The following is a 15,385-nucleotide window of genomic DNA, read 5'->3' as shown; positions in this document are numbered from 1 at the left end:
CACAGCTGAGCAATAAAAAAAGACTTACAAAAGATTTTTTATGGCAACCACCTTACTTTTAGACACATCATAAATACCATAAAAGGCCCCCCACCCCCACCCAAAATCCTAATACAGTTAACTTGATAGGATTACAGATTACAACTGACATTCACACCTACACACATTGCATACCTGCTATTTTAAAAACAACCTTTATTTAAATAAAATACTATTCATTGATAATAAATATTAAGAATTTCATCAATAAATGCGTGTACTGTTCTCTTTTAAGAAAGATAGTATTAGTGATCCTGGTATGTATGTGCCCATGTAAGAAAGATGTCTGCAGGTGAAGAACATAAAAATCTGGATGACTTAAAACACTTCATAAGACAAACACAGAAATGTAAGTGTCCTCCCCTCCACAATAAGGAAAGTCAAACATATAAATATGATAGTTCTAAAGTGCATCTGTCAGAGACTTGTCGAATGAGAAGTCATCAGCGGTCCTATCTTTAGGCTGACAAAACTAAAAATAATATGTCTGAATGTGCAGCAGATATATTTAGCAAAAAACTACCTAAATACAAGCACAGGGTTTTTTTTTTGTTTGTTTTGTTTGTTTTACACAATTGCAAAAGAACAACGTAATGGTCCTTTCAGACCGGACGCATCAACGGAACAGCTGCGCTCTTGAATGAATGATTTCCAATAGCTTGCGTCACGCCACAATGACAAGTCTCTGCGCCGAGGAAAATGCCATGAGCTCCCCGAACATCCTAGCCAACTTGCGCTGAACACAGTGGCGGGCGCAGCTCAAAGTCCTACAACAGATAAAAGGGATAAACGTCTTCACATTGTCAAAAAGTGATAATTAATTTCTTCCATTTCAATTTTCTCTTCTTTGTACACACTTGGCTTTACAGAATTTATTTTTTTTAGCAATCTTGGCTGATAAAAAAAGCACACAGTGGTGAAAAAGTTCCTTCTTTCTGCTAGAAATGACGTTGCAGAATCTAATCCATTCAGTTAGTTTGAGGAGAGAGTTGTCGGGTCTAGATCTTGGGCAGCTTGGGAGCACTGATGAGAGGGTTGGTCTCTTGTAAAAATCTCCGTCCGGCACTCTTGTAGTCGTAAGTGCAGCCATGCGCTTCTGCGTAGCGGTGGGTGGCACAGAAGTTGTGACCACACCTAAAAGATTGAAATAAAACCGATATTTTGTTATTGATGCAAAGATCTAGAAACAATGCTTTAAATATGTATAGTATGTTGCTTGAGCGAGCTCACAGTAGGCTAATAGAAACACTCAGTTTCTCCATCAGCAAACATCATCGGCTCAATTATCAGGCTATTCTGTGGAGTATGAAAGAACATATCCTACATACTGAATAAATGTCACATTACTCCCTCCCTATTTAAACTCATCTATAGCATACTTTTCTTAGACAGAAAGTCTCCTCTATGTGCTCTAATTTCTCTACTCATTCCAGCCCATTATTTAAATGAGCGACACTATTTCTACAACTTACTATCTGTAAATTATTTCATTTAGGAACACTTATATTGAGTAAATTATATCGCTATTTTAATCATAGAAGCATCAGTAGGTCTTTTGAACAGTTGGGTGCTCTAAATTACATACTGTTGCATCAGAGTCAGGGTGTACACCCGGACAAGCCCCGAGAGAGGGAAGTGATCCAGAATGATGTTGTAGAGAGAAACTTTGATAACGCTAACAACTTGTGGCAGAACAAGCAGTGAACAGAGACATGTTTTCACTGGAGAGATGGCTGAGAGAAAAAGAGGGACTAGGCTAAAACCATTTTCTACTTTAAAGGCTGCTTCAATGACAAGAATGACAAATAGGGAGAGATTGGATTTGGAGACAAGCGAGTGCGTGAGTGACTGCAAGTGGCAAATACTGGAGGCACTTGTACCTGCACTCGTAGCTGGTGGCCAGGCCGGTTTTCTTGCCACAGAGGAAGCAATGCTTTGAGCTTTTCTTCTTGCTGCCTATGGGAGCCTTGACTGGAGGAAGGTGGTACGTTGAAGTGCCTGGGAAAAGGAGAAATATTTATTATTTACTTTGCAGGAGCCGATGTGGAATAAGTTAGTATTGATCTACACATCCCACCTCTCTTCTATAATTGATGCAGTTTCAAAAGTCCCTGTTGTCTGCCCACAGAATAACTGTAGATTTTAGGAACATTTTTACAACATTTGCTTTAATTTAATTTCTATAACTTTCTTCAACATTTCACAGACTTCTAATTTGCTCTAGCTAGATTCACGAGTCTTCCCGATGCCCTAGAGGGTTAGATCAACAAAGAATCCCCTAAGGGAGGAACACTGCACTTCTCTATTCAGTATTGTCAGTCATGTTGTACTTCGTACCAAACCCCAGCAATGATGTCAAAGCAGCCATTTGCACCAGCTGTCAAAAGGCAAAACACCTGCTGTGAAATCACAAACTGGTGTGTAGCCAGAAATGCAATATGCTCACTGCACATTTCTAAACAACCTGTCAGTCTCCACCACTTTACTTTGTTTTGCCAAAGTTTCTTTTTAATGCCATTTCATTGAGCACAAGGAGAGTGCTTCTAAATCATGCATTATGTCTGCTTAATGTCTGTCATTTTATACCCAAAGGAAAAAAAACAGTGTTCAAACTGTCATGTCTTTTTATACAGAGTTTTTTTGTTAGTTCAGACAATTACTTTCAAGCCTGGTTAATGATGAAGTGTGCACTTTAACACAATAATTGTAGTCAATCAAACTAAATACTAAACAGCAGTAAATTTGTGACGCTGCTATTATTGAAATGGTTCAGGTAATATGAACCATTAGCCTGCCGCAAATTTAGAAAATGTATTCCAAAACAAACCATTAATATACTAAGTCAGGGAACACCGGTTTATGTCAGCTTGTACCCGTGATAATTGTGTCTGTGGAAGCATGCAGCTCGGGCAGGGTTTGTGAGCCGTGGGGATACAGGAACATACAGATAAAACTGACAGCTCTGTGATGACGGTAGAGGAAGCTGGGCGTGGGATTGGATTTTTATTTGTTGTGTGCACTTTAATCTGCTGCCAAACGGACATAACTATGGGTTCAAATCTATTCAGACCCAAGCACATTTTTCAAATTCTCTTATTTAGTATACCTAACAAGAATTTGATTTCATTTAATTTGCTGTTGTCCAATTCAAGTTTTCTTCGCTCTCAATCCTAATCCAACTCATTTAATACTGATCTGATATGTGTAACCCAGGGCTGCGAGACATATTGCACAGAAAGGTACCTTTCTTGTAGGTTAAATGTATCTCACTTGCTGTAAGTGTTGATGTCTTTAACAATGTCCCTGACTGTGTGTTGTTTGTGTTGCTCTGCATTTCAGTCACTGATCCAATCTTTCAATGGAGCACAATAGCCGCCTTTCCTCTACCACACCAAACACGGGGACGCTTTGGTCACTTTCCACTGCCACTTCCGGTCTAAAATTGCGTCCGGGCCAGTTTCCAGGTGAATATGGCTCACCATTTAACCATGAGCCAAGCAACATGACCTTAGTCAGAATTGAGAGTCTAAAGGCAGGGAGACATGTGTAGCATCTTATTTTTCATTATCGCTAAAGAAGCCGAAAAAAAACAATTAGTATTGTATAGTATTATAGTAAAGTATTGGTCAAACATGGACATGAGGGCTCTGCTCACTGTCTGGGCAGATAAATAATAAATGAATAAATAATATGTTTATAATAAGGTGTAAATTGCATTGTTATGGCAGATGAGCATTATCTGGGAAACATTGTTTATTCACATGGTCATGTTGATAAAATTAACACAGAATTATCTTAAATCATGTTTCAGCCAATATAAAAAGTATTTCTTTAGGCATCATTAAAGTCATACGTGATTTAAGTGTATCAACAGCTAGCTAAACAGTGGAAAGGTTTCACCTGAACACCAGATGTTAAAGTGACTGCTTTGGTTCCAGTATGGCTATTTTAAACAACAGGAGTCTGAGTCTGTTTAGTCTCTGTGGTGTGATCTTATGGGCAGGTTTTAGAGAAATACTGTGGGGCTATTGGCTCGATAGTAGAAAGGTCCATGGTCTTTGTTCTGCGACGCAATGCCATTAACACACTCAAAGATAGCCCTAGTGGCATGATAATGGAAAGACGGCTATTGAGAGTTTGTCAAAGCTCAGGTACCTGGAGCACAATGGGTTTCTATGAACATTAGATCTGCATTACAGACCAATAGAAGTTCATTCAGAGGTCTGGACTGTCTCTACCTGCACTGAAATTAGCACCAAATTACACAGTTATTTCCAGGGAACCTCTTGGAAATAATTAGGAAATTACAGACGTAGAAAATAAAACATTAGCAACTAGTTTTTACAGAGCAGTTAGGGACATCCAAATTTTACTGAAACATTATCCAATGGGGTGAGAACCCATTTTCAGCAACAAAACCAAAATACAAAAAATGCCTCATTTGCATACTGTGTGCATTTTTATACTTATGATCAGATTGATCTTAGTGGCATCTCCTCCACATGCAATCTGAGGGGAAGGATGACTCAATTTTCAGCAACAACACAGTCAGGACAATAATGGAGTAGCGAGGCCACTCACAGAGTCAGACTTAAATCTAGAGTCCCACATATTCTGACAGCGCTTGTGGTTATCTTTGTGGAAGAATGAGACAAACACTAAGTGTGGCAGTGTAAAGCCGATAAAGGCAACCCCAAAACGCCCAGAAGCTGTAATTACTGCCAAGTGCCTCTAAAATTAATCTTTTAAAGGATTAAATTCATCTTTTTTTGAATGACTCATGTGAACACCACAGTCAGCATACTAAGGATCTCTGAATTTATTTTAGAAGCCCACTTCAATACCAAAATATTTTCTGTAGATATTATTTATTCCGTTCACAACTCAATGTGAAAATGCAGTTGAAAGTAGAGACTGACGTTTTCGTTAGTTGGGTAGTGGAATGCCATTTTCAGTTGATTCTTTGACCACCATCAATAAATTCTTGGCCCGCACGCGCGGACCAGGTGCCTTCTGTTTGTACAGTTTCTGCAGTTGTAGTAATAATAAATGTTTAACACCTTTGCGGTGCACAAACTTTAATAGTCTTTCAAATCTTTTTGGTTCAAAAATAGGCTACCTGAATTAAATAGCCTATTTTCATTTATGGGTTTCTAACCCCTCTACTGTCAGCTCCATTTTACTGTTTATCTATGCTCAGTGTAGCAGTGATCATACAGCGCAGTACGGTCCTGCACACGCCCGGACTCACGCTACACCAGCTATCCTCATGATCTCTTTAGTAACGCCGATAAACATAACCCAAGTTCGCGGGTTAACAGTTCAATAACCAATAAAAATGTAGGGTACACAATTCACTGCAAGGGTGTTGCTCAAAAAAGGTTGAGAACAACTGATAAAATGTCATCCTCTCTGTATGTAACTGCACCTCTCAACAACTGCATCTTAGTTCAGAGCCATTGCACTGACTACAATGCGCTCTAATGGCTGTAAAGACCACAACTCAAATGTGCAATCCCCCCACTACAAAGCAACACTTGATTTATGTGCTAGTGCTTTTTGAAAACTTAAAGGTGTTTGTGCGTGCCCCTTACCTATTCTCCCGAATGAAGTCATGACTTGTCCAGCTGATGCAAGAGTGTTGGTGGCCTGAGAAAAAAGCAACATGAAATCAATAAAACAATTCCAGTGCTTTTGCGTTGAGAAAAATCTTTATTTTTACTCCATGTGGTGCTGGAAAATAGCAGTTATTACTGGTGAAGCAGTCTTGGAACCAGTCAGCTATCTGTCTGACGACAGCGAATATTTTGGGATTTCTGGCATTAAGTCATTGGTTAAAGTCAGATTAGGAAATTGAGAGGCGAGAATGGAGTTTAAGTTGAGAGACAGCTTCTCCATAAATAGTCAGATTAAATAATAACAAAAAGCTTATCTGCATGCTACCAAAGCAGACTCAGAAATGACTGGTATAAAATAGGTATAAAACGAATAACTGTTTTCCATCAATCATAACTAATGTTTGCATTTCTCCTTGTGCATCTAACTTATTTACAAAGCTGGGACAATGACAATGAATGTGTAATGCTGCAAATATGATTAGAACGGCAAAGATAAATTGATTCATTGTCATCTACTAAATGAATCTGCAACTATTTAGATAATTGATTAATAGGTTTGACCGATTAAAGAAAAAAAAAAAACTAAATTCTCTAATTCCTGCTTCTTAAAAATTTGTATTTTCTGGTTTCTTTACTTGGGTACTTTTGAGTTTACTTGAGTTGCGGACAAAACAAGACATTTGACAATGTCATCTTGGGCTTTGGGGAACAATGTTTCACCCTTTTTTTCTAGACCAAATGAGAGAATTCATTAATGAACTAGTCAACGATGAGAATAATTATAATAAAAGCTGCAGTCCTAAATGTGATACATGTTGATATGACCGTGAAAATGAAAAGTGACAGTGCAATGCAGTTATTAAAATCTATTTGGTCTACTAAAAAAATAACAGAGCAAGAAGCAGAAGCACTGTGATTAACATAATTGAGATCTTCTTCATATATATATCAAGACATTTCTGTGACAATCATAGCAAAAAAAAAAAAAATAAATAAATATTCACATGACCCACTCCTTCACTTTTAAGCATCTGCTACCTTTATGGGCTGGGATGAGCATAGACTGTACCAACAAGCACTACTACTCAAATTAAGGTGATAGCAATAACCAGAATACACTGTTTAAAAAAACTTACATATACTGAAATATTTGAATTCTAAAAAGAATATACCACAAATTGAGGATTAAAAACTATTCTACAAATTCGATCTGAGCAGCAAACACTGACACCTCTCTGTACTCACCATGTAAGAGGCTGCTGCTCGGTGTAACGGTGACATTTGTCTTATCAGATCACCCTGAAGGAGCCTGTTATTTGGGATGGATGGCAGCCTGGAGGCAAGACTGCCTGGCCCTGAGGCAGTGGCAGGAGGCAATGCCAGTGTGAGACCCAGACTCTCTCCAAGGCTGTCCCTGCTGTTGCTGCTGTCTGGAGCCCTTGTAGAGAGAGAAGCCAAGAGTTCAGAGTTGTTCAGGGAACCCAGCGGCTCCTTACAGGCTTGGTTGGCCATCTTAGTGATGCCTCTTGCTTCCCTCTTGGAGATCAGCTCTGGCCACTTGCCAGGTGACTCCACTTTAACACCACGAATGTGTGGTGGATGAGTTGAAGAGGTGGTGAAGGGGTGAGGAGATGTGTTGCCTGGCTTCACTTGTGCTGAGGATTGTGCTTGAAGGTTTGGCTGTAAACAGGAGAGAGTGGAATCAAAAGCCTGAGGCAACCGTCTGGTAGAAGAGGATGGTGAGGTGGAGATGGGCATTGGAGAGGGGGTACTGATATGAAATGGTGAGCTTAGCTGTGTCCTATCACCTCTGCTGGTGAAAGTATCACTTGTCCCAAGTGTCCAGGTACTGAGTGGGGAGGGGGAGAGCGGCAACTGGTGCTCACCCCCAACCTCAAGGGGTAGACGACCTCCCTCTGGCTGGGTGGACACATCCAGGCTCAGAGGGTCTAACAGTTCCCCGAATGTAGCGCCAGGTTGTGCCGGCACCACCAGCCCAGGAGCTTCCTCTAACAAACTCAGCCCGACTGCCTCCCCTGCAGGCTCAGCTGGATCAAAGGTGGCTTCAGGTGGTCCCCTGATACACAGCGGAGGGAGCTGAGGGTACACACAGTCCCTCATCAGCCTGGTGCTGCCGATGTCCAACCGGGACACTTTGGGAGGGGGCCGGATCTTTGCATATGGTGAGCACGTCTCCCATGTTTCCTCCTCCTGAAGCATATAACAAGTAGGTGAAGAGAAAGAAGGAGGGGGTCGTCTAGGGATAGAAAAGTGGGCAGAGGTTGCAGCAGCAGAGGGCGAAGAGGGGTCTATGGATTCATGGTCTGCGATTGGAGGTAGTTGTGCATTGGATTGCCAAGGCTGGTTAATCTGGGGGAGCGAACGAAAGAGTCGCTGATGGTGTCGTGTGGTGGGAAGTCCTAGAGAGCCACTGCAGGGATGTGGGCTGACAGGGGGCCGTGGTTTTACCATTGCCGACTTCTTCGGCTGAAGGACAGAGACACAGAGAAAGACCGATTATATCACAGCACTCTTTTCTCAGAATTTTTCCCATTCTGTTAAATTATAAAATCATGTTATCTTATTTCTTGATTTAAGATGCTTGTATGAATTAATTAGAAGCATAAAGATTTGTAAAGAGCCAGTACAGTTTAATGCATCCTCGTACAAACGCATGCAAATTAGTGTTTGGTGCAGTACATCTGCATTATGCAAAATGGCTGCAGGCTACCATTTTTAGTCTGATTATGACAAGGATTCTATGCGATGATAATATTAGGCATAATCTAGTTTCATTATTTCATTGACAAAAAAAAATATTCACAGAAAGGGGGCCATGGCACTTTTTTATAACGTGTCTACATTTAAATGGTGTGAAAATTAACATGTGGAGGCCACATTTGCACTTTCTAATAGGAATAGGTTTCTGTGATCCCAGTAGCTTCCAACCTTCTTGTTGAGGTTCATGTCCTCCATCTTGGCTTTGAGTAGCTTCATTTTGTTCATGGTGATGAAGTTCTCAAGGCTTTGCTGTGCAGCTGCAGAACTCTCTCCATCTTCCTCCTCTGCACACACGTTGTACACAGAGCCACCACTGGAAAATATACGAGGCAGAAACAGTGAACAAAGTCGTCGGCAGTCTCTTCAGTGGCCCTGCCACAAATACCACTGATAATAAATGATAAGTACTCAACTCCACATTGGTTGTATAGTTAGATAATTTCACTTATATATCCTGTTTGTTGCTCACTTGTGCCTCTTGCACCATTCTTAATACTCAAAACCTAATGCGTTAGTATCTATTTATATTGATGTTATTTTTAATGTATCTTTTATGACGACCAATGTGAACGAACCCCTGACCATGTTCCTTTTATATGCATAGTTTCAGTATTTAGACAGATAATTAAAATAATAATAATAATGCTTAAAAACAACAAGGATATTAAGAGAAAATACCGACCCCAGAGAATCAGACAGAGGGGTCAGGGTGCCATCTCCCCTGTCGACCACTCGGAAGAAGTTTAGCTGGTCATTTTCACGATAGACCACAAACGTAACCTGCTTGTTGGCCAGGCTTTTCTCCCAACCCTCCTCCTTTGTGCTCTCCATCAGGTCAGTCACCTCTTTCATAGGATCCTCCATGGTTACTGAAAAAGAATAGAGGGGGTTCTGTGGTTAAAACTGGAAAGAATAAAAATATATTTAAATTCCCTAATGTGTTAAGGACGCAACTAAAAATCTATATATTGATACTATGTAAAACCACACGTTCCCACCTGTGACTGTGCAGTTCTTTGGTCTTTTCCTTACCTCTCCTGGTGTTAATTGGGCCTCCCCTCATTGCTAAGACCAGTTTCAAAGTGCAGCCCTCTGCAATTCTGCAAACAAAATCAGACCGATGATCAATACAACTGAATAATTGAAGCGTATTGTAACCCATTCCCCAGTGTATGTAATTATAATGAGAGAAGGAAATAACAGTAGATAACCTATCTACATTCAGTGTAAAACACTTTAGTCCTGAGGCAGAGAGAAGATGCTCTGATAAAAAGTAAACAGCACTCGAAAGCCGAGTTCAGACCAAAGATTTGCAACACGAGTTGAATCTTGCAACTACTGCATCGTGCAGGTCTGCAATGTTCTAAAACTTGCCCGTTCAGACCAATGCGACGGGACAAGACTGTGTATCATCTCCATAGCAATGCCTCTGTGTACTTCTGTTCTAACCTCCGGCTTTGCAGGCTTTTTTTCGTAGCTTGATATAATTTGTAGCATTGTGAAATATAAATGAGGACGGAGATAGTGAGATAGTGAGATACTCGCTACAGCTGCATTTCTATAGAGATGAAACAGAAAATACTGTTTTATTTCCCTGATTCACTGCTTTGTTCTGGATTACTGCGCTCGCTCTCATTCATTGTATTGCTCACTCAACCCTCTCTCTCCCCGTCTCTTTTTCTCTAGCTCTCTGTCTCTCTCTCTCACACACGCTAGTTGAGCATCCGTTCAGCCTTTTCCACCGGCTGACAGTCTCTAAGTGACTTGACCAGTGGACTTTGCTAAGACTTGATTGGATGTTGCAACAGGTGACGTATGTTACGTTCTAAAACCAGTGTCTGGCGATTTGACAAGTTGAATCGCTGGTGACGACATCAGCCGGCTAGATTCGCAACGAGATGGTTTCAGTTCACACCGCTGCAACTTTGACCTGCGACGTTTAAAACAGTTGTGTCGCGAATCTTTGGTCTGAACTGGGTTTAAGGGTCAGAATGATTTCCAGATTAACTTAAGTGCACAACTGGGAATTCCACTGGAACATTTGTCTCTGATGAGCAGATGTTTCATTGCCTGCTCTATCCCTCTAAAACTTCAAAAGTGCATTGCTGTGTGATGCAAGACTCCACAGAGGCTGTTCATGTGGAAAATTAAGTGACAAGCATTCATAACAATATCACCATCTGCAGCCAGCAGAGCACTGAAGGGTGAGGTCTGCATCTCATAAACTGACTAGAGCAAAGAAGCAAGCTCTCAAAATATGACCTCTGTGTCTCTTGTCTCATCTGCCTCTATATCTCTGGCTCATTTACAATATGTTCAACTGAATTAAGACTAAGTCACAACTGAAGACGAAAGGCTTGAAAAACATGCACATGCAAATGACTAGATGTACACTGGATGTTTCCAAACATATTGCTAATAATTGCTCTAACAAGCTGTTGTCTGAATGATTTTGCATCAATGTCAGTGCAGGACAGAAAGGGTCGGCAGGAATAGATTTACCCATAGTCATGTAGACAATGTTCATCATCTAGCTCCAGATTGTTCCAGATAAGATGTTGCTGGGCAACAGGGATACCTTTACAGACAGTCAGAGAGAGGATGAGAAAGAAAAGAAGCAAAGTTGACAAGGACCTGTTCATATTTCATACATAAGGTCACTAATCTGACAGGCAAGATGGAAATGCTGCCTACAGAAGCATCCTGCACCACTGAAAAATTATTCATGTCTGCCCCCTAAAGACAGAACTATGTAATTACTGCAAAAGGGTAAACCCCAGAACATATTTCATCTGTTAACTAAAAGAAACTTGTTGATGTGCTACAGTGTACCTTGCCACATAGACAGCTCTTCTGACAGCTAAAACTGTCAAATACATGAGGTTAGTTTGACTCATTTATGTCAATATTGTATCTAATATAGCAAACTAAGCTTAAATAAAATGACTCCAGTTGAGGGATGACAGCCTAATGAATACAAAGGCTCTCTAAAGCTACTCCTTGAAATGAGATGGAGTGTATGCATTGTCAGGAAGCTCTCTGCTGCCACAATGAGTGAACCCGCTGACCTGCCGCTGGAGGTGAGCCAGTGTTTGAGTGAGCAGTGATCCTTTCATTGCAGAGTGGTTTGCTCCATCACAAACACACTTGGCTTAGCTAACACACCTCTGCCCACACAGAACACAGAGAGGCCTTTCTGACCAAAACTGAAAACTGCAGGAAAGAATGTAGATATGAAAGGTCATCTTGATCTACAAAAACATGCAACCTTAGAGGACAACCAAAGGTTTCCCCCATTGTATTGCAAGTACAGTGGCACAAAGGGCCTAACATCTGGGATTTTTTTTTAATGTATTTCCCAGTTCTTTTGAAGCTACTGTTACAGTGGGGTGGCTTGGTTGGAAAGAGACAGTCATATTTTCAAATCTTCAATAATCTTTCAGCACTGACTTAATGTAGGCCCCTACAGAATCTGTGTTACAACTTTTTTATATTCTCAAATTTGTGATTCGGTTCATGATTCTGTAACCATAAAATCTAAAGAGCTCTACTTTAATGCTGCCATCAGACTGTGGCCCACGCCGTGCCCCTGTCAAAAGACACTTGCCACTTGCCAGCATACTTAACCACTTTCCTGGGGGAAAGCCTGTATGCTGCGTTCATTCATGATGTGTCAGCTGCCTCACTTGCAAGATAAGCCAACAGGTATAAGTCCATAGATTTCTTGTAGTAATATTATGAGATTGTTGAAGACAGCCCGACCCTTTTCCAATTTTGCGTGTCTTCTAAGATGGTTCGGTGTTGTGATTTAGCACGACTCACTAGTTTCCTCCATTTTGTTAAACAAGGAGAACAACAATGGCAATGTATGCAATAGTGCGAGTGACAGTACATTATACAAGTTGTGCAACCACTGATTGAAAAAAAGGGCAGACTCTGGTATACACTTCATTTTGCATATATAGATCAAATATTTCATTTTTACCAACACACAATTGCTTGAAATACAACTGACAGCACTACACAACACTGATCAAGGTGTATAGATCTTAGTGCTCTAAACTTAGTGTAGCCAATTTTTTCCCCCACTAAGTTACATTTAGCCTGGTAAGCAGCACTGATCCAAGCCAACAGCACAAACACCACAAGTGACTTCAAAGAGCAGCACACCTCGGAAGATCGAACACTGTTACAGACTATAAAATTATTGATACCGCTTGCTGGCTCAATCAGTTCAACATCCTGACTTTCAAAGTATTTCCTAACAGGCGAATAAAACATGCAAACTACATGTGTGTGCTTTGTACCTTCCAGCCTCTGGATCTTTGCCTTTACTGAAATGACAGCCTCAAAGGGCAACACTCGCAGCTCAAAGCAGGTCCCTGTCAGGGTCTCTATGAAGAGCTCCATAGTGTCATAGAAAGGGAGCTTATAGTGAAAGGCTCCGACACTGTCATCATTAAAGAAGGGTGGCTCCTTCCTGTCGGTCATCGTGGCAGGTTGGGAGAGAGACTTCAGGATATGTTTAAATGGGAGGGCTGGCCCACGATGAGGGAGACCGGGACAGGCACTGCTCACTATCCTCACGACCGTCACACATCATGCAAGATGACCCCAGCTGTTGTTAGAAACAAAAGTTTTGATGAGTTTAATCATTTTTTGCCCCTGCAATCCAATGCTTTAAATATACTGTCTATGCCTCACAGTTATAGAAATTAGAGTGTGCACTAGTCTGCGCTGGGAAATCTCACATTTGCAAGTTGGCTCAGTATTCATATTGCACTCAAAACGTTAACCTTTTGATAGCCATTTTTTTATGCACATAAAATTAACATTTTGACATAATTTCAATCTATCCATGTATTCAATTGCATTTTAGTGCAGAAAAATATATTTTTGGGTGTGGGAACATCTATTTAGTGGCAACAAAAATTGTAATATATATATATATATATATATATATATATATGGGAACACTGCACAACTGTAGGTGACACTTCTGCTATCGATGAGTTATGAACCTGATGAGGTAGTTTTGTAGGTAACACAAACAGGATGGACCAATGGTAACAGAGTATGTAATAAAAGAAAACTGTCTGCTGAGACTGAACCTGTTTTGTAGTAGGTTTTACATTGAGGAGGAATCATTTTAGAGGGGCATGTATCAGTGGCAGCAGACATGTGCAACCCTCATAAAAAATTCAGTGCAGCATTTAACGTCCTGGCCAAAACTCAAGAGGATCAGGTGTGTTACATAAGCCCATCAGTGGTATGAAGTGTCCGGTGCCTGACCACAGCCTTTGACAGATCACCTCTTGTGTCACTTGACTCACTATCATCAAACATCAAAATTTAATCTGCATGAGAGGCAGGTTAATTAAATGATGCTTCTATTTATTCTGAAAGAATATTCTGAAAGACCAGCTAAATTCAACATCTGAAATAATGTTATGTCGTATAACGCATGACACTTAGGCTTACGTGTACAAGCCTAATATCACTGAAACGCAGACACAACAAACTATTATAAGTTGCAGTATTTCTACTTAGAATATTTCTTTTTTTTGAGACTGATGCAGAAAATATGGCTATTACATATTATCTTGTCCCTTTTAGTTTAGGAGCACAGTTGTCCACAAGATGCTGTGAAGAACACATATTAAACACTGACCTTTTAAATAGAGATCTTGCACTTTATTCCATGTTACTGGGGCCTGGAAGGAGCTTAAGTAATCACACATGCCCACAATGATGTGTACAATACTGAAGATGAATCAGATCCTTACACTGGCTTCAACATCAACACCTCTCAGATCTGTCTGCTCTGTGTCCCCAGAATCAGAACTAAACATGGAGAGGCAGCGTTCACTTTTTATGCTCCACATATCTGGAACAAACTCCCAGAAAAATTGCAGGTCTGCTGCAAGTCTCAACTCTTTCTTTTAAAAGACTGAAGACTTTTCTGTTTGCCCTGCCTTTCAGAAAACAGAACAATTTATTATTATGAATTGCTGATTCTGCACTGTGACTGCTATTCCTTTAATCTTCATGGTTTTATCTGTTTATATTTGTTTTGCATGAACTGTGCTATGTGTTTCTATCTAATGCTTTTAATGTTTTATGTAAAGAACTTTAAATTGAAAGGTGCGATACAAATCCACTTGCCTTGTATATACTAATGTTATGAATACAAGGCCTGAAGTGAACCCATTCAGAGACTTAACGGGGTGCCATAACAGGCCTCCTCTGAAGAAAACAGACGACGCCATAACGTTACGCAGACTGCCTCTGACTACATTTAACCTTTTTGATGGTAACCATGGATACCACAGTAGAAACCACGAGCCATGTCGGCGAATTAAGATTACCTAGGTTACCGTTAACTACTAAGCTAAAGCTAACGTTAGCTGCCGAAAATAGAGATGAATGGAAATCGTCTCGCTAACTTTAGCAAAGAACGGTCACCCAATCATTATGGATGTTGTGCATCCCAGTTTTCACAATGTCGTTTAAAACATAAGCATTGTATTATTTAAACCTGCTTACCAGTAGGCTTTCTTCTACAATAAGACGGTGGTGAAGCCCGTCTAGCCGACGCTGCTAATGTTAGCTTCCGTTGTCATGTTAGCCAACAACTCAAACAATGGCTACCTCTCTCAGTCGTGAGCTGTTAGCAGACCGCCGGGCTACATCCACGGGCTTCAGTCCTCTGCAGTCCGCTGTAGCTGTCGAGGGTAATGTTCACTTCATATCTAACTATTAGTCCATCGCATTTAACCCTAAAAACTACAAACGGACCGAGGTACACTGTGGACGGTCGTCGGTGGCCGTGGTCCACTTTTTGGCGACATCCTACCTGTCAAAGGCGGCTGAACAACACCTTTGAGACTTCATGTGATTGACAGACAAAGGAACCAATTGGCGCCACGGATCGTGAGGTGGGCGGG

General features: G+C 40.7%; 1 protein-coding gene across 1 annotated transcript; it reads right to left on the bottom strand.

The window, feature by feature from the left end:
• Positions 1-159: 159 nt before the first annotated feature.
• Positions 160-15,281, bottom strand: zfand4 (zinc finger, AN1-type domain 4). Its single transcript, XM_083923373.1, has 10 exons — positions 14,985-15,281; positions 12,746-13,056; positions 10,941-11,016; positions 9,471-9,538; positions 9,121-9,307; positions 8,607-8,751; positions 6,903-8,144; positions 5,634-5,688; positions 1,920-2,037; positions 160-1,173 (listed from the first exon to the last, which is right to left on the bottom strand). The coding sequence occupies exons 2-10, from the start codon at positions 12,927-12,929 to the stop codon at positions 1,038-1,040; spliced, it is 2,211 nt and encodes a 736-aa protein (XP_083779499.1). The 5' UTR covers positions 12,930-13,056; positions 14,985-15,281; the 3' UTR covers positions 160-1,037.
• Positions 15,282-15,385: the final 104 nt, after the last annotated feature.

The sequence above is a fragment of the Echiichthys vipera genome (genome assembly GCF_963691815.1).
Source record: "Echiichthys vipera genome assembly, chromosome: 11".
Classification (NCBI taxonomy): Eukaryota; Metazoa; Chordata; class Actinopteri; order Perciformes; family Trachinidae; genus Echiichthys; species Echiichthys vipera.
This window is presented reverse-complemented; position numbering and strand designations above follow the sequence as displayed.

Coding starts and splice junctions, on each gene's coding strand:
- zfand4 (XM_083923373.1), bottom strand. CDS start 12,929: ATGACCGACAGGAAGGAGCCACCCTTCTTTAATGATGACAGTGTCGGA. Junction 9,308..9,470: donor CCCAATTAACACCAGGAGAG/GTAAGGAAAAGA, acceptor ATTCTTTTTCAG/TAACCATGGAGGATCCTATG. Junction 2,038..5,633: donor GACTTCATTCGGGAGAATAG/GTAAGGGGCACG, acceptor TCCTTTTCCCAG/GCACTTCAACGTACCACCTT.